The sequence below is a fragment of the Sphaeramia orbicularis genome, chromosome 6 (genome assembly GCF_902148855.1).
Source record: "Sphaeramia orbicularis chromosome 6, fSphaOr1.1, whole genome shotgun sequence".
In the NCBI taxonomy this organism is placed as follows: Eukaryota; Metazoa; Chordata; class Actinopteri; order Kurtiformes; family Apogonidae; genus Sphaeramia; species Sphaeramia orbicularis.
In genome coordinates, this window is record NC_043962.1 from 25,496,060 (window position 1) to 25,513,901 (window position 17,842).

The following is a 17,842-nucleotide window of genomic DNA, read 5'->3' on the forward strand; positions in this document are numbered from 1 at the left end:
TGTGTAAAATTTTGAGGGTGTCCAAAAAACTTTTTCCCATTACTGTATTTAAACAAAGTAATTCATTTTAATTAAATATGTGTTAAATAAAGGAACATGTCCTCAAAGATCAATGATAATACATGTCATCACCATCTATTTTTAATTAAAGGAATAGTCGTACCATATAAAAACTTACTCTAACATTCTATTAGGTCACTGTAAAAGTGTAAACACTGTGTATGTATTTCTGTCTGTACAGAGTGGAGTATGGAGAGGCAGGTTCTCCACAGTCAATGTAAGAGACTTGAAGCACAAAACTACAGTCTCACCCGAACTGCAGAGCAGCTCTCTCTCAATATGGGGGTAAGAAACTCAGACTGTTTCTTTATTACTCCATGTTTTCATATTCTCAGAATCTTGATGAAAATGTAGTAAAATGTAAAGTGTGTGGTTTTAAAATAAAAACCATCTCTGTCCCTTGTTTGTCAGGAGCTGGTGACTCAGAGGCAGAAAGTGCGAGAAGAGAGAGAGAGACTGCAGGCCCAGCTGGAGCACTTCAGGAGGTGTTTGACACTACCCAGCATCCAATGGGGCAGGAGCCAAGTCAACGGGCACACGCCAAGGTGACCCCTGACACAGACTCTCTGACGGACATGCAACGAGAACCAGGACTGGAGCCAGACCACTCCCTGTACTTGAATCCCTCAAAGGAGCCACTTGTTGCCTCGGCACCTTTCTGGTCAATCAGTTCTGTTACCTGACTGGATCCAGATTCAGTTGATTACCTGCCATATTCGCCATGGGAACCATAACCATGGTGACTAAATAGTCTGGGCATTCCCACTCTCTCTCATTGTGCCCATAGATTGTAACAACACTGTGTAGGTGAACCAGCATCTTTGTCAGAGTAACACTCAACACTCCCATTAGTCGCTTTAAGGACTTTGTCATATAGAACTCATATCTATCAATATCTGCATAAAATATATTGATCTACACTAATGACTCGGCACAAATCTGTAGCCTATATGGACAGCAATGAGATGAGACAAAGCGTGCAGTGGTTAATACTCAGAGAATGAAAATTGAGTCAAGGAATCAAAGCACACCTCAGGCCTTAAACTTGACAGGATGCACTTGAAATGGAGGTTGAGGAAATACTTGATCGCCCTCTGTGTGGTATAATGTTGTAGTGTGTAATGAGTACTGTATCTGACAAATGAAGCAGTTTGTGTGCTGGTGAAGGTTTTGCAGAGGATAGGAAACACCTAAAAGATATTATCTATAATGGGAAATTGTATCAATGAAGTTTTTGAGGTTTTATTAAATTTTCCATTGGTAATGTCAGTTGTGATAGACAAAGAATTTTGTATGTTTTATTGTACAACCATTTATTGTGGGAAGCCATATGTTTTGTTTGGATTGCTGCTGGTCAGAATAAAAATGTTTAGAAACTGAACAATGTTAGGACAGTTGCATTTGAAAAATGTTATTTGATGTTAATATGTTTGGGAATGGATGATGATAAAAATTGGGATGGAAGAAAACAAGACAAATGTCAGTCCTTTTCTCACCTCAGCTTTTTATTTTTGTTCTACAGACCCAAGACTTAGTTTCCTAAGCCCTTCACATGTCTACATGTTGACAAAACATTGTGATATTTAAAGGGCTTTTGCAATATTCTGTAGATGTTGTTAGTCAATTGCCAACTCTTGACATAAAATCCACCCTTACAAATGTTTCACAGGCCATAACTTTCCTTCATAAACAGAAAAACCTAATGTTTTCACGTATTCATTAGAATCCTTGAGGAAATGATCTAAAGTTTATCGGTGAAAATAAAATTGGAATTAAACAGTCCCTCTGTGGATAACAACAAAACACTTCCTCACTGTTCTTTTGATGAAATTTATTTTTACTTAAGTTCAGTCCTGCCTCTTTGCCTCTGAAAATCAAAATCCCTGGAGCCCCATGTGACAAGCACAAGAATAGTAAATGTAGAGCAGCAATCTCCCCAGATCACCTTCCTGCGTCGCCTGTTCAGTCCAACCTACAGACATGCTGTGAAAGCCTGCATATTTGTTTCAATCAGTTGTGTAATGTATTATTTGGGCTGTATAATTGTGATGAATTATTTATTAACATATATTGTTGTACATTATGATTTAAATTTACATTAAAATATTTGTAAAATGTCTGAAATTCTGACGACTGATCAGTATTTTAAGGGCGGGCAATGTTTGTTTAATGAATTTGCTGTTCTATCATTGACCATTTCCTGTGGTTAACATGGTTTGAAAATACGGATGGAAGTGGTCTGCATAAACAAAAATAAGTCAGACTATGTTTCACCATGGAACATGTTCAATTGGTATTCTCCAGGTTTAAAAAGTAACAATAAATGTCTTTGTGTTTCTCTTGAGTTTATTTCAGTTACAGTATTTATATACAACCAGGGTTAATCGTACACAAGAAACAAAGAACTTCATTATGGTCAGTAACTTTTTTTTGACCAACTTCTCAATAGAAACCACAATGAAAAAATATAATGCAAAATAAACAATGCAATATGTTATGGCAGCATGTTTGGATTTTAAAAGACTGGGAGGGATTGTGTAAAAATGGAAATGGTGAAAGATGTTTGCTAATGTACAGAACCACTGGGTGACAAACCACAGGCTCATTTAAATGTCCCGAAACGATTTGCAGTATTATTCACTCCTGGTCGCTCCTGGATGACTATCACTAGAAAGTCATTGTCTGCAAAGAAATTAAAGAAAAAGAAATAATGGGTACAAATTAAGTAAAACACCAGAGAGAAACTGATCTTCCTCCAAATGACAGCAGTTGGATGACATTACATACAAAGCTGGTTTGCAGTGGCTGCTGTTATCACACACTCACCTAGTCCAATCATTATCTCATCTTTCTTGGAGCGAATGCGAAGGAAGGTGAGATCATTTTCAGGGTCCAGACTCCTGACTGTGCTCCTTGCAAGCATGGTGAGCGGGCGAACAAGTTCTGCATACCTTGCAGTAGAAACGTTATCGAAGGTTGTTCTGATGGGGATACCTAAAAGTTATCATATCTGTTACAGGTAAGTGATAATGTGATGAAGGCTCATGAATGTGTCAAGTCTATTCATCCAGCTGCTTTCCCAAAATGTTGAAGTCCAGTATAACAGTTCATTTGGGAGTACTGACATCTGCTGGTCATGTGATGACTACATGTAAACTACATACCAGTGGACCTGTAAAGATAATGATGCCAGTATGATGTCAGAATCCCTATATGAGGAAAGCCAGATAAAATTAATGTGTCCTGAACGTGGTATATCAAAGTATCACATACCCACAACTGTTAGAGGAAGTGCTTGATACAGGCCTTGACTAGGCTTCATTTGAACATTTATAAACTTGATGGCTGAATATTTTTTCATACCTTGTGAATTAACAACGATTGTTCCAGTTACACCTTGTGTGAATTCGATCCTCTTCAGTGTATCTTCAATTTCAGCCTGTACACATTTAATAAAACATATGCTCATAACATGTATTTTTGCTGAGTCTGGTAATAACAAGGAAAAATTGAGGCCAATTTAAAATGGCTAAATAACTAAATAAATAACTAAACTAGAGAAGCACTCGGAGAGCGCAGACCTCCGCCAAGGCAGATCAGTGCCCCCCTCCCCATCACCAAAATTTAATCATTTGTTCCTTGTGCCAGTATCAACATTTCCTGAAATTTTCATCCAAATCTGTCCATAACTTTTGGAGTTATCTTGCACACGGACAAACAGACAGACAAACAAACCAACGCCGGCAAAAACATAACCTCCTTGGCGGAGGTAACAAATAAACAACTAAATAGTGGACAACCTGTTAGCTACAATGCTAATCGAATTAGTAGTTCCATGGAAACGTGCTAACAATACGTAATATATAGACTATTCATGTAAATTAACTTTCTATCTTAATGCAGTCTTTAACGGTTTTATCGTTAAATGGAAAATAGCTCAATATACTGTTAAAATTACAATTGTATAAATTTTACTTCATACCATTTCGCCTCTTAACTGAAGTCCGGATAACTTTCTTCGTTTCCCTGGATAACATTCTGCGGTGTCTCCGGGCAACAAGAGGTTGCCCATAGAACCGGAACTGACGTCAGGTGCAAGCGGAAGTGTAAGTTAGTCGTCGTTGTGAGGAGGTGGGTAGTGTGCTGTTTATCTTCATTGAAAAAATGCCGGACTTAGCGGTGGAAAATGTGGTCGTTCATCCGCTGGTGTTGCTCAGCGTGGTTGATCATTTTAACAGGTTAGTAGTATACATTACGGTTTTCAGTTTTTATCAGTGATGGAAAATAAAATATCCTTACGCGCTGTGTTGCTACTAAGCTAAGCTAACATTAGCCCTGCTGAGTCAGAGCCCCATTGACAGTGAATGCGAACACGATCTTGCTAGTTAGCTTACTGAAATCAGGTTAGTTTGCCACTTAGATTGTTTTAGGAGACAACATAGGCCCAATAGTTAGGTTCAGTCATTGGATAACACAACAAGGTTGATGACTATCTGCACATACACTCAACAAACTTGATGTTGTCATTCATTTTATTTGAGATGCATAACAAAGGTTGGGATATTAGCTTAGCATTCAAAAAGAACATGACTTGTCTCGTAGTATGTAAAGGTGTGTACAAACTATTATAAATAAACAGTGTTAAGAAGTTTTGTTTATGTGATTTGTCTCACAGAATAGGTAAAGTTGGAAATCAGAAACGAGTAGTTGGTGTCCTCCTTGGATCATGGCAGAAAAAAGTTCTTGATGTTTCAAACAGCTTTGCAGGTAAGAGTTGGTAATATAGTGTATTTAAGAAATGATAATAATGGCAATTAATCAATACTATAATTTAGCATATATCAAGCAAAAAGTAATTAGTTTGACAAGATGACATTTACCATGACTGTCAAATTTCTTTGCCAGTGCCATTTGATGAAGATGACAGGGATGACTCGGTGTGGTTCCTGGATCATGACTACTTAGAGAACATGTATGGCATGTTTAAGAAAGTTAATGGTAAGTCACTGAAGGCATCTATGTGAGTAACACAGGCAAAATCTTCTATCTGGTATAGATATCACAGTTTTGTAATTGTGGAAATTAAACTGAGAAATAATTTAATATAATCATTATCACATTTGATCATAGTCTTTTTATATGTATGAAACTTCCATACAAGCAAAATCATGTGTGTCACTGGTGTTAAAAACAATGACACAACATGTGTGGTCATTTGGCCATTTTATGTAACTTTGTGAGACAGGTGAATTTGCATGATTAATAGAAACAGAATTGATACATTTCTACCGGCAGAATCTTTCCTACCATTGCATGGTTTATGTTCATCATTGCCCAGCCTAATAACTCTGTACTTCAGTTGTATTTTACTACTGTGATGATCCCATGTTTTTGATTTCTCATATGTCTTCAGCCAGAGAAAGAATAGTTGGATGGTACCACACCGGACCTAAGTTACACAAGAATGACATTGCCATCAATGAGCTCATCAAGCAGTACTGTACCAATTCGGTATGTAACTTGCTGCTTTGTTCTTTCTGTGTGCACAGTGTGTTTTACTCATCCATTATGATGCTGAGTAAGTCACTGACATTTTTTTTGTATTTTCTCAGGTGTTAGTCATTATAGATGTTAAACCCAAAGATCTTGGTCTACCCACGGAAGCATACATCTCTGTGGAGGAAATTCATGATGTAAGTGAAATACTGACTTAATCAGATGAATGTTTCTGCAGGGTGTTTCCCCTTCAATTACATCACAAGTATAGCGGCATTTTGTTTATTACTGGATTAGTTGTTACATTGGTTGGAGATTACATTAGTATTTAAAGTAATTGTGATTCATGGTTTTGTGTATTTCAGCTAAAAACTAACTTTTAGAGTTAATAGTGTTGTTAGAATTGTCATCATGATACTGAATTACTCTTTCTAGGATGGCACTCCAACATCCAAGACATTTGAGCATGTCACAAGTGAGATTGGAGCAGAGGAAGCAGAAGAAGTGGGAGTGGAGCATTTGCTCAGGTATATATATATTTTTTTTGTCCATTACAAAGGCATCCTACCTGGGATGTTCCTGTCTGCAAAGAAAAAAATCAAAGTCTGTAATTTATGATCCAACATACACTGAGAGTTTGAACTTTAGTTCAAAAGAAACTCAAAGTATCAGTAGCTGTGTCCCTGGCCATGCCCAGAGAAGGGAATGTAGAGTCTTTACCATCACTGTCACACAGGGCTTTCAAAAGGAGGGCAGAGAATGGTTTGCTTGTTATATATCATCCCCTTGCCAGGAATGGGTTTAAGTCTCCCCCTCAACTCAGAGATAAGTTTGACTTTCCTTCAAATGACCTAAATAGATTTTTACAAATCAGACACAATGTCACATAACATAGAGATCAAGAAAAAAAGCCCTACAAATGTAGAAAGTCAGGTTATAACTTTGTTATAATATAGTTTGTCAATGGAGGTTGGAAGTCAACACTGGGAAGGATTTTGACTGGATGGTCTGGTCAACACAAGGCTCTTCTGAAATCTACTGAATTCTTATGTGTCCAAAATCAATCCCAGCAACAAATGCTGGGTTACCTGTTGTATGGTGGTGCTTGTACCCATACGAAGTTCAAACATTATGGAAAAGTCAAAGCAGAACCAGAAAAAAATTATTAATAAATTAATGGATACATTTTTTGTTCCATTTCCTCTTTTATGTATTATCTCGGTTCATTTTTCTAGTAGCTATATATGTCTATGATTTTTTTCCTTGCGTGATGTTTATTGCCTCTTGTTGAATGAAGGCAGTTAAGTTTAAAACAATGAATGCAAGTTGAGTAAAGGATGATGAACAGCTGCGGCACTTCAGAAGGTGTGTGATTGTATGTAATACTAATAATGCATAGAAAATGTTAACAGAAGATCATTTTCTATACCTGTCTGAACTAAAATTGTAAATGCTTTCACTCACTTCTCTAAACATCCCTTCTACAGAGATATTAAAGACACCACAGTGGGCACTCTCTCACAACGCATCACAAATCAGGTTCATGGCCTGAAAGGACTCAACTCGAAGCTATTGGACATTCGCTCCTACCTGGAGAGAGTCGTAGCAGGCAAACTTCCCATCAACCATCAGATCATCTACCAGCTGCAGGATGTCTTCAACCTGCTACCAGATGTAAATCTACTGGTAAGGTGTTTGTATTTGTATGCCATGAAATCCTAAATACATATTTCATACCATGATGATGGTGATATGCCATGTGTTTGATTTTAGAGGAAACTTAGGAGACGGGGTTAGATTCATACAGGATATTTTTGATATGCTGCTCTGGAAAAAAGCTGATCATAATACTATTCATGAAGGTTTAAAACTCAAAGTGCAGTGATACATGTAAAAACAAAATGGGTATGAGACAAAACAAGAAAAACTGTCTTACCAAAAACCTGACACCATAAACCTGTTTTTCTCTTGGTTGCAACTCTCATTTCATCCACTGAAGGGCAAACTGAGTCAGGTTTTTAGTAATGCAAACAAAGCTGCAGAGTTTCCTAAATTCAGCTTGCAACTAGCATTGAAACTTCTGTGTACATAAAGACCATGAAATAGCCAACATCAGGATGATTATACACACCCCCTTGAAAATGTAGGCCTTTTTCTTGAATAAACATCTCTACATTAAACTGTTTATCAGGTTTTTACTTCTAGGTCTTTGTTCATTTCATGTATTGGACAGTGTCTTCTTTTATGAGATACTGTCTGTGATGCTGACTATCATACATTTTATTTTTGCAGGAGTTCACAAAAGCCTTCTACCTTAAGACCAATGACCAGATGCTGGTGGTCTACCTGGCCTCACTCATACGCTCTGTGGTGGCTCTGCACAACCTGATCAACAACAAGATTTCCAACCGAGATGCAGAAAAGAAGGAGGGACAGGAAAAGGAAGAGGGCAAAAAAGAGAAGAAGGACGACAAGGAGAAAAAAGACGAGAAGGACAAAGACAAAGAGAAGGAGAAAGCAGATGGTGCCAAGAAAGATGAGAAGAAGAAAAAATGAGTGTCCTTTTTTTAAGGCCTTCTCTCAAATGAGGCCTTCTTCATCTGGATGCTGCTCTACTTTTCTGCCCACAGTTAGAGCTCAGTATGTGGGTCTCAGGCTAAAAGTAGGACTCTATATGGGGAATGGTGTCATTTGAGATTTGGCCTTCCGGTCATAAGTGACACTCACAAAGACTGTTATATCGTACAGAGATCATAATGTTTGCTTCTTTATGGTTCTGAACTATGAGAACATGTTTATTCTGTTTTTGTAGTTGCCACGCTCCAGGTGTTATGTAATACCTGGTACAGCTTTTTTTCTAAGATGAAAAGAAAATGTTTCGTTTCTGTATCATTCATTAAATTGGGATCGTATTAAAGTGTGTCCTTTTCACTCTTTTGTTCCTGTTTATTTTCTCAGTTACTCTTAAATGTTGGCGTCAGCTCGCTTGGGAAGATACAAAACAGACACAAGTACACTTAGGTTCAGCTGGACAAGTTATATTCTGAAAGATGACAGTAAGTGTTACATGTACAACCCCAATTATAAAAAACTGGGTGCTATGTAAATAATGCAAGGATTTTCATATCTCATAAACTTATTTTATTTGCAGTATAACACAAAACCCATTAAATGTACTACTACTAAGAAAGAAAAGATAATTGTAGGTTTGATGGCAGCAACATGTCTCAAAGGTTTGAACAGGGCCATATTTACCGCTGATGGAAATCTCTTGATTAAACAGCAGTTTATAACCATCTGGAAAATGAGGAATCCAGAGTTTTGGGAGAGAAATGTCCCTTTCTGGTCTATATAGGTTTCTATCTGCCCAACAGTCCTGGGTCTTTGTCATACTTTTCATTTCATGATGTGCAAAATGTTTCTAATTGCTGAATGATGTGGAGTGCAGGTGGGCCATTTAAACTGTACTTTAAAGCCCTGCTGTTGACAAAAACATGTGGGTTAGTGTCTTGCTGAAATATGCAAGGTGTTCCCAAGAACAGATGTGAACTGGATGGAAGCATATGTTACTCTAAATCCTGTATATACCTTTCAGCACTGATGGTGCTTTTCCAGATGTACAAACTGTCCATTCTATAAACACTAATGCACCTTCATTCCATGGCTTCAGATAGTGCTAATAACAAGAAAGAAGACTCCTCTTAAATCTGGAGGAAATGATGTCCAAAAAAGAATTTCACAAACAGTTTTTCACTTGGCCTCAGTTCTTTTTAAGTCAGCTGTGGCCCGGAGAAAGCATTTTTTTTTTTAGGATCATGTTCATATACAGCAGGGGTCACCAACCCTGGTCCTCAAGAGCTCCTATCCTGCATGTTTTAGATGTATCCCTCTTCCAACACACCTGATTCAAATGATAAGCCTATCATCAAGCTCTGCAGAAGACTGATAATGACGGTCAGGTGTGCTGGAAGAAGGAAATATCTAAAACATGCAGGATAGTAGATCTCGAGGATCAGGGTTGGTGACCCACGATATATAGCTTCTTCTGAATTCTGGAAGCAGTGATTTATATGGTGTATCAGTGTGGTTTTAATTTGGTGCCACTTGAGGGGCTAAAGATCACAGCATTGATTTTAACCCTTGTCACTTCTGCATTCAGAATTTCTTCAAATTCTCAGATATTTTTTATTATACTATGTACTGTTGATGATGAGATATTAAAAGTGTTTGCAGTCTTATGGTGATGCACATTAGTCTGCAAACTGTAGACAGAGTTTTTCTCAGACTGATGAACCTCTGCCCATCTTTCTTTCTGCTTCTGCCTGTTCTTTTTATACCCATGGATGTCACTGACCTGTTGCCAATTTACCTAATTAGTTGAACAACTTCCAAACTCTTCAGAGCTGTGTTGCTGCCAACAACTTAATTACCACATTTCTTTCTTAAAATCTACATTTTCTCATTTTAAACACCACACTTTATGTTCTATTGTGAATAAAATATGGTTTTATGTGATTCGCTAATCATTGTGTTCTGTTTTTATCTACATTTCCCACAGTGCTTCACCCATATCACTGTGCTGGGGTTGTGTGGTCCTCCCTGGATTGTGCAGACATTCCACTGCCCTGATGACTTTGCTGTACTCACATATTTAACTGTTGTGAATGTTATTTGTATTTCCTATTGGTATGTATTGGTTTATTTGACAGGGACGGTGCTCATTAATCATCAGAAACATAAGAAACTGTAAACAAGCCAGAGTTAACCACCAGCACTAATTTTCATCTATTGCCAAAAACAAAAACAACCTACAAATGAGAAAAATATGAAAATAAAATAAATGTTTCTGTTACTGGTGCCTGGAGTCTAGTGAACTGTAACTATCTGACTACAGTAGTTGAACTACTTTGAGTGATTGATCAGATATAACAATATTATGCCTGTTGCTAAATGTTTGTAGATCCACTGTGATATCTAAGTTGTTAATAATAAGCTGAGACATATATTGTTGAAAATGCAAATATTTTCCCTAAGAAATTTCAGGTTGTACATGGTGCTTCAGGTTACTCACATTTTCAGAATATAATTGTACTTTTTTTCCACACTAACACAAATAGAAACTATTTATTTATTTATTTATTTAACCCTTTCATGCATAGTGGTCACTATAGTGGACAGATATTCTCCAGCTGTTCTCTTGTATATTCATGGGCTTATTTGTTTTAATTCCATGTCCTCGTGAGACCCAGCAATGCATTTTTGTCCTCTGTAGGGGACTAAAGTTTGACAGTTTTAATTAAAAAAAAAAAAAAAAATGCCGTTAATTGCAAAGAACATTCCATTACAAAATAAATGAATGAAAATAATTTTAAAAATGTATCTGAAAAAACTGTTGCATTATGCAGTTTCCAATCAAAATGACTGTTTAATGTAAAAAAGCTAAAGATTTACTTACTTTACTGGATCTCAAGAGGATATCAACCAACACAATGGACACTCATGCATCATCAGGGGTGTCAAACTCCGGTCCTTGGGGGCCGGTATCCTGCATGTTTTAGATATTTCCCTCTTCCATCACACCTGGAAGCCATTACATCGTTATCAGGCTTCTGCAGAGCATGTTGGTGAGCTGATCATTAATTGAACCAGGTGTGCTGGAAGAGGGAAATATCTAAAATCTGCAGGATAGTGGCCCTCGAAGACTGGAGTTTGACACCTGTGATCTACACTGACATTCAGACCATTAATGTAACTTTGCTGTTCTTGATAAACCTGATATGCATTAACATTTTTGAATGTAAATCAACTGTTAATTTTCTCAAACAAATTTTTTTTTTTTTTTTGTGTTTTATCTCCATAACTAGTATTAGAATATGACAAAATGAGAGAAAACATCAGATTAGCTGCATTAAAAATGTTTTTATTTCATAGTTTTCACACAGTATATCACTTTCTGATGATTTTTTTTTTTTAAAAATACATGTTTCTTTGCTTTAAAAATTTAATGCATGGTGTCCAGCTGAGTGGACATTTTTGTAACTCCATGAAAAGTGGGTTCATAAAAAAATTCAATTACACTGGTTTGTTTGTTTGTTTGTTTGTTTGTTTGTTTTCATGCCTAAAGAGGAATAAAAACACTCAGGAAAAAAAATCTTGATTAAGGTTCTCATAATTCATGCATGAAAGGGTTAAGTAATTCTAAGTATTTTTTTCCTGATCAGGCCCAGTTGAGATCTCACTGAGCTGTATCTGGCCCCTGAACTAGATGAGTTTGACACCCCTGGTTTTCTATATTGAGGGACCCAAAGTGCTGTTTTTTTTTTGTTTTTGTTTTTCAGGGGGGTCCCCTATTCCCTGGTGGACCCCCAGGTGATGATTTACATGTATGTGAGGTCTTATAGATACTTTAATATACAATCAGATGCATTAAAAACTCTAACATAAAAATGTGAAATGGTTGTAATGTAACAGAGAGAAGGCATCCGGTTTAACAGTGCTGTGTGCTTGTGATATAACGGCTCCACGCAGTGTGATCCAGTACAGTGTTTTTGTTGCTGAGGCGGAGCTGTCATGACTATATTTTTAAAACTGCGTCATATGCAGCTTCTCCTAAACGCACGCATCGCACCGCTGCTCGCATTACCATCACACTCAGTAGTAGTAGTAGTAACTAGTCTGGCGCATTTTAAGCTCAGGTTGTGTGGGACAAATCAGATTATTGGGTAAGTAAACTGGATTCTGACGTAAAGGGCTTAAACCCCGGCGGAGGAGTGCGCGCGCTGCCGCATGTGCTGCCGCTCGAGCTTGTTGTCTCGCGGTCAGTCAGTCAGTGAGCAGCAGTCAGGGTGAAGGAAGCAGCTCGTGCAGCCTCCGGTCAACAAACAGCCCCTCCACCCTCCCCTGCTCTGCTCTGCTCTGCTCTGTCAAGACCTGAGCATGACTCCTCAGATATTACACTGCGCGTAAACAGAACGGAACCGCCGGCAACATGGCTTCGTATCTGCAGGTGAGTGTTTACCTCGCGTTTGTCCGGGTATTTGTTGTGTATATTGATAACTTCTTCACTTGTCAGGGTGTGGTTTTAGGCCCAGACAGCAGGTGGTACGTTCTTTTCCAATCACAAGGCTATTTTTATTTTTTTATTTTTATTTTTTTTACCCACAACCCCCTCTATTCATGTTGGTGCTGGATAAACAGGTGGTTGAGAGGCTCGGTGTTGCCAAGGGGGAAAGTGCGGCTTCACTTTTTGGTTAAATGCGTCTCCTTACACGTTATCTGTCCTTGCCAACCGTTATGCGCAGAGTTCAGTAGATGTCTTCTTACTGCTTCAGATCGCTGATGACGAGAAAGGCCATGAGCTGGACCTTTTCTGTGTTCCCAGACACTATGAGAACGATTTGGACAAGGTGATCATCCCACATGGACTCATCATGGACAGGTAACATCCTCCCATCTGCACCAACACTGGAAATAACCAATGTCCAATTTCTGTCAAGTCATCTGACTCACTCTCTCTCTCTGTCTATTCCTGTTTCACACTCCTATCTACTCTGTCTCTTGGTACCAGCCTGTATTTGTTTGACAAATCACTGTATACCACATCCCAGAGTGTGTTTGAATAAGATTTTGGATGGGATGGGGTAAATGTTTAGCGCTGTAAAGTGAAATGCATCTTAGGCAATTATGTTTAAGTAAAGAAACATGTTATTGATTGATTCCCTGGCAGTAGCAAAATGCCTGCATCTCTTTCATTACTTTGCTGTTTTGTCTTGCTTCTCTGGTACAGGACAGAACGTCTGGCCCGGGACATAATCAGAGACATGGGTGGACACCACATCGTAGCCCTGTGTGTGCTAAAAGGGGGCTACAAATTCTTTGCTGACCTCATGGACTACATTAAAGCGCTGAACCAGAACAGTGATAAATCAGTCCCGCTGACAGTGGATTTCATTAGGGTGAAGAGCTACTGTGTAAGCTGTCTTTCTCATTTCATTCCCAGCAACCACTTGAGCTGATGTGGAGAGTGTGATATGGGGTTTGGCAAAACACAGATGAGAGCAATCTTATTAAATCAGAAATGGGACGCCGCAATGCTCACAGTGCAGAGATGTTTTTGGACACAGTGTGCAAGCATTTTAAAAATTTATTGTCTATTGTTATATTTCAGTGCGTGGTGTTCATTGTCCTATTCTCTTTGTGTCCCTCAGAATGACAAGTCAACGAACAGTGTCAAAGTCATAGGAGGGGATGAGCTGTCCAATCTTTCAGGCAAGGTTAGTCTGTGATGTGCAGAATTATACAGTTAAATATAAATGTAGAATATAACCTGGTGCCTAATGGTTATTCCCTTTTTTCCTCTGCAGAATGTTTTGATTGTTGAGGTAAGACATTTTTATGTTGTATGTAAGTAATATAGAAAAAGTCTCCCACAATAGTGTTGATTATCTTTGATTTAACTGTTAATAGAGGAAATAAATATGACTAGAAGTAAAAATAACTAAATAAATTGCTGACAAATTAAGTCAATTTATCAGTTATGTAGAAATTCCATACAAGTCATATAAATATTAAACCTTGCCCAATATTACATTAATACCATCATTTTTCTCACAGTATGTTTGTGTTGATGGACTTCTATATTACATGTAAAGATTTTTTTTATTTAATTTTATTCACTTATGAAATGATGTTGATATAATTTGATATAAAACATCAGTATTTTGTCACAAGGATTTCATAAACAAGTAATGTTGCTTTAATTTTACACCCCCTCTTTATGTGTCCACTTCTAATGTCCTGCTTTACAAAAAAAAAGGATATCGTGGAGACAGGAAGGACCATGCAGACGCTACTTTCCCTGCTGAGTGAATGTAATCCCAAGATGGTTAAAGTTGTAAGGTAGGCACGGTCAGAGTGAGAACACAGTCCAGGAAGCTGAATTATTGACTTCTAGTATGAATGGTTATTATGTCAGAGCATACAGCATTACCCTTAGCTAATGGACACTCTGCTTCAGGATTCTATTAGAGAAGTAAAGTGACAGAGGGAGGGAGCAGTTTAAGAGTTAATCTCCGACTATTAACTGCACTGGTGAGGCCATTTCTGTGATGTATTTCTGAGCAGGTTGAAACAGGAAATGTGTTTAAGCAATTTGAGTTTTCTGTGATTCTTGCATAAATGATAGGGGGTTTAGTGATTTTAGAGTACAAATCCCATTTCCAGACTTGCTGAGGCATTTTCTAAAGTGCAATGAAAATTTAAATATATAATTTGTTAATTTGTTTGAATGATTATTTAACTTGAAAAACCTCAAAGAATACAATGAACAAATGTAGCTGTTGATGCTTGCAACACACTCAAAAAAGGTGTGACAGAAACAAAACAAGACTAAAAAGTTTACAGAACATATAAATAACACTCATTGCAGATTTACAATATAATACATTGTTTTTTTTAGGGTGCCTGCTGTCATCAGGCCAGGGACTACAGCAGGATACAAGCCATGCTGGCTAAAGCTGCCCTTTTTACTGTTGTTGATACTGTTAATTAATTGGGATTGTCCACGATGGTGGTTCACCACCTTTTGCAAAACCTTGTGAGACAATTAGTCAACCAATTTTTAATAATCCTTAATGCAAAATAAGATAAGATATGCCTTTATTAGTCCCACAAGGGGAAATTCCAAGTTTACAGAAGGAAAGTGCAACAGCACTCAAGAGCAAAAGAAGTGCAAAATCAAAATAAAGACAAATTGCCAGAATGTAGGTAATTTCCAATAAATTATATTGTAAAATCATTCAGAGAGTCTAGGAAAATCTCAGCATATAAAGGCAGAGGATGGAAGCCACTGTTGAATGTGTGTGACCTTCCAGTACTGTGGCAGCATTGCATGAGAAGTCATCCTGTTGCCTTGAGGAATATAAACACACAGTTGCTGGAATACTGTTGAAAAAGCATTGCAGCTTAACACAGAGCCACCGTTTACAGAAGTGCAGCCTGAGACTACATAAAGTAAGGAGGAATAAATTTATCAACTCTATCAGCAACACCTCTGAATACTTTGGGTCCAATTTCATCTCAGATGGACTGAAACAGTGCAAATGTGTGCTCTGACTAAAAAAGTCCATATTTCATCTTATTTTCTGGAAAAAAATAAATTAAAAAAAGGTAGCTGGAGCTACACTCAGAAGATGAAAGACTATCCAGACTGTAATCAGCAAAATGTGCAAAAGCGGGACCTTAATTTTTACAGTTTTATAGAAAATGTCCCAACTTCTCTGAAAATGTGATTTGTAGAACATTTGAAAAGGCTGATTTCTGTTCTGATATCTGTAGAATAATCCTTATATCAGTATGCTTCCAGATATACTTCCATTGTAAATGACTATTAGTCCTTAATCCACCACTGTCACTTTAAGTGCTTAAAGTTTTGTTTGTGGTTTACACTGACCTGATTTTTCAGCTGCTGCTCTAGGAAAAGGTTGTGGTCTTTGTGTGTGTTCTTTCTCATGCATGTCTCCTACAAGGCCTTTATTTAGTGTGATATTCTGTGTTTCCCTTTCTTGGTATTCTAGCCTTCTGGTGAAGAGAACCCCAAGGAGTTCAGGGTACAGACCAGACTGTGAGTACCTTTTAAAGCTTCTTACCTTAAATCAAGACAGTCTCACAGCACTAGCAGACAGTCGTGTTAATTTTCCACCTTTCATTTCCATGTGTTGAGGTTTGATTGAAGTGCTGGCACAGTGTGGTTTGATAAACCTCTGTTTTCCATGCAGGATTAAAATCCACTTCATGAGAATCTACTTTAAATGTAGTCAAGCCTGGCACTTAGACATTAACACACGCCTCATATCCGCCTGCTCGCACTCTGTGATTATGTAATGCTTTTAGGTTTGAGTTGGATAATCTCTTTAAGATTGTCCCTCAAGGACAGCTGTTACTGTAAGCGTTTTGACTTTCCACTAACAGCACTGGCAGCTTAAGTACAACCCCACATAGGCAGTAGAAGAGCAACGTCTGCTATTTAGACAGTAAATGTTACTGGATCTCCGGTTTTCCTCTATATTACTGATACTGGTGTTTATTTCAGACATTGGCTTTGAGGTGCCGGATGCCTTTCTGGTGGGCTATGCTTTGGACTACAACGAGTACTTCAGAGATCTCAGTGTGAGTTTAAAATAAATAAAATATACAAAAACACATTAATTATTTAACAGTTTTGTCACAATTCATGCATCCGACATGCAATCTATATGTGGATGCAGCAAATGCATGTTTGCACTTGGTATTAATATAGAATATGGAGTTACTTGCCATCACTACAGTTATCAAAATTCTATTTCATTGCAACTAGAACACAATAGAATCGAATTGCCCAAGCGACGTTTGAAAAAAGTCTCATTAAACTAAATGAAGGGAAAATACAAGTTTTTTAGAAGCTATGTAGTTTGTGTGTACAAGGTAAAATATAAATTTCACCTCAGGAAAGTCAAACCCTCTCATTTCCATAAGTATCCTTTTTTGTACTATATAGATCCGGCAACACAAAGATCACTGGCTATGATCTTTATAAAGCGTAACTTCCTGAATAGTGAAATGACTTCTGACGCAACTTCATTTGCTTTTAATTCACAGCACATCTGTATACTAAACGACCAAGCAAAGGAGAAGTACAAAGTGTGATCAGATAACAGCGGCAGGGGTGATGACTGAAATCGCTGAAGACTAGGACCACTGTGATGACCCTCCTTAGCTTTGCTCTGTTTTGAATCTTATTTATTTTTCTACTTAAAAGTCCACAAAATGTGAGTTGTGGGTTGTAAATAACTCAAGGAAGAACATTTCTTTACCCTTCAATTGAATGTGTGTGATTTAATTATGTATATTCTGAATATTTTTGGTTGGTTATTTATTCATTTATGTGTATAGATTTTTAAGTAGTTTTATCATGGGGATAAAAAAAAATCTGAAAGTTGTCATTAGCTTTTTTTCTTGCTAATTTAATTCAGTCACACTGGTGATGTTCAGTGAGGTGTCAGTCAGATGTGAGTAGCCTTCAGTTTGTACATGTTTCTGTTTGGACTTGAAATGCTGATATGTCTTCTCATTATGCCATAAAATGACTGACTCGGAATGTACTGTACATTTTATTTAATGATTTCACCGAGGACCTGTTTATAGCAATACAAGTTCCTTTCAAACCTTGAATTCTGTTTTCCATTGCACTTTTTTAGTTTTCCCAGAAGAGGGAGCAACCTCAGCATTTTGCATGGCTAAAAATAACACA

The 17,842-nt window shown here is 37.6% G+C and overlaps 4 protein-coding genes across 7 annotated transcripts in view; 3 read left to right on the plus strand and 1 right to left on the minus strand.

Annotated features, from left to right (window-relative positions):
- The window catches only part of LOC115420902 (genetic suppressor element 1-like), a 45,386-nt gene extending 43,207 nt beyond the window's left edge, over positions 1-2,179 (plus strand). For all 3 annotated transcript variants that reach the window (XM_030136514.1, XM_030136515.1, XM_030136516.1), the window contains exons 15-16: positions 242-345; positions 472-2,179. In XM_030136514.1, the coding sequence (XP_029992374.1) occupies positions 242-345; positions 472-609 (242 nt within the window). In that variant the 3' untranslated portion in view covers positions 610-2,179. The remainder of the gene's footprint in view (positions 1-241; positions 346-471) is intronic.
- On the minus strand, positions 1,545-4,146 carry LOC115420906 (dynein light chain roadblock-type 2-like). Of its 2 annotated transcripts, XR_003935619.1 has the most exons (5): positions 4,043-4,146; positions 3,424-3,499; positions 2,887-3,054; positions 2,514-2,742; positions 1,545-2,465 (listed from the first exon to the last, which is right to left on the minus strand). XR_003935619.1 is itself a non-coding variant. In XM_030136522.1 (4 exons), exons 1-4 carry the CDS (start codon positions 4,130-4,132, stop codon positions 2,663-2,665), a joined length of 414 nt encoding a protein of 137 aa, XP_029992382.1. In that variant the 5' UTR covers positions 4,133-4,146; the 3' UTR covers positions 1,545-2,662. The 2 variants fall into 2 exon arrangements, 1 of the variants encoding a protein (XP_029992382.1); XM_030136522.1 differs by having other exon boundaries at positions 1,545-2,742.
- psmd7 (proteasome 26S subunit, non-ATPase 7) lies at positions 4,144-8,487 on the plus strand. The gene is made up of 8 exons (XM_030136517.1): positions 4,144-4,298; positions 4,736-4,827; positions 4,966-5,058; positions 5,474-5,571; positions 5,673-5,753; positions 5,992-6,083; positions 7,044-7,242; positions 7,849-8,487. The coding sequence occupies exons 1-8, from the start codon at positions 4,225-4,227 to the stop codon at positions 8,110-8,112; spliced, it is 993 nt and encodes a 330-aa protein (XP_029992377.1). The 5' UTR covers positions 4,144-4,224; the 3' UTR covers positions 8,113-8,487.
- A 3,694-nt stretch (positions 8,488-12,181) lies between these two features.
- hprt1l (hypoxanthine phosphoribosyltransferase 1, like) lies at positions 12,182-17,763 on the plus strand. The gene is made up of 9 exons (XM_030136521.1): positions 12,182-12,562; positions 12,888-12,994; positions 13,343-13,526; positions 13,764-13,829; positions 13,920-13,937; positions 14,372-14,454; positions 16,131-16,177; positions 16,646-16,722; positions 17,191-17,763. The coding sequence occupies exons 1-9, from the start codon at positions 12,545-12,547 to the stop codon at positions 17,236-17,238; spliced, it is 648 nt and encodes a 215-aa protein (XP_029992381.1). The 5' UTR covers positions 12,182-12,544; the 3' UTR covers positions 17,239-17,763.
- Positions 17,764-17,842: the final 79 nt, after the last annotated feature.

Coding starts and splice junctions, on each gene's coding strand:
- LOC115420906 (XM_030136522.1), bottom strand. CDS start 4,132: ATGGGCAACCTCTTGTTGCCCGGAGACACCGCAGAATGTTATCCAGGG. Junction 3,500..4,042: donor TTCAGTTAAGAGGCGAAATG/GTATGAAGTAAA, acceptor AAATGTGTACAG/GCTGAAATTGAAGATACACT. Junction 2,743..2,886: donor TGAGATAATGATTGGACTAG/GTGAGTGTGTGA, acceptor ATTTCTTTGCAG/ACAATGACTTTCTAGTGATA.
- psmd7 (XM_030136517.1), top strand. CDS start 4,225: ATGCCGGACTTAGCGGTGGAAAATGTGGTCGTTCATCCGCTGGTGTTG. Junction 4,828..4,965: donor TGTTTCAAACAGCTTTGCAG/GTAAGAGTTGGT, acceptor TTTCTTTGCCAG/TGCCATTTGATGAAGATGAC. Junction 5,572..5,672: donor AGCAGTACTGTACCAATTCG/GTATGTAACTTG, acceptor GTATTTTCTCAG/GTGTTAGTCATTATAGATGT.
- hprt1l (XM_030136521.1), top strand. Junction 13,527..13,763: donor TTAGGGTGAAGAGCTACTGT/GTAAGCTGTCTT, acceptor TGTGTCCCTCAG/AATGACAAGTCAACGAACAG. Junction 16,723..17,190: donor AGTACTTCAGAGATCTCAGT/GTGAGTTTAAAA, acceptor TTTAATTCACAG/CACATCTGTATACTAAACGA.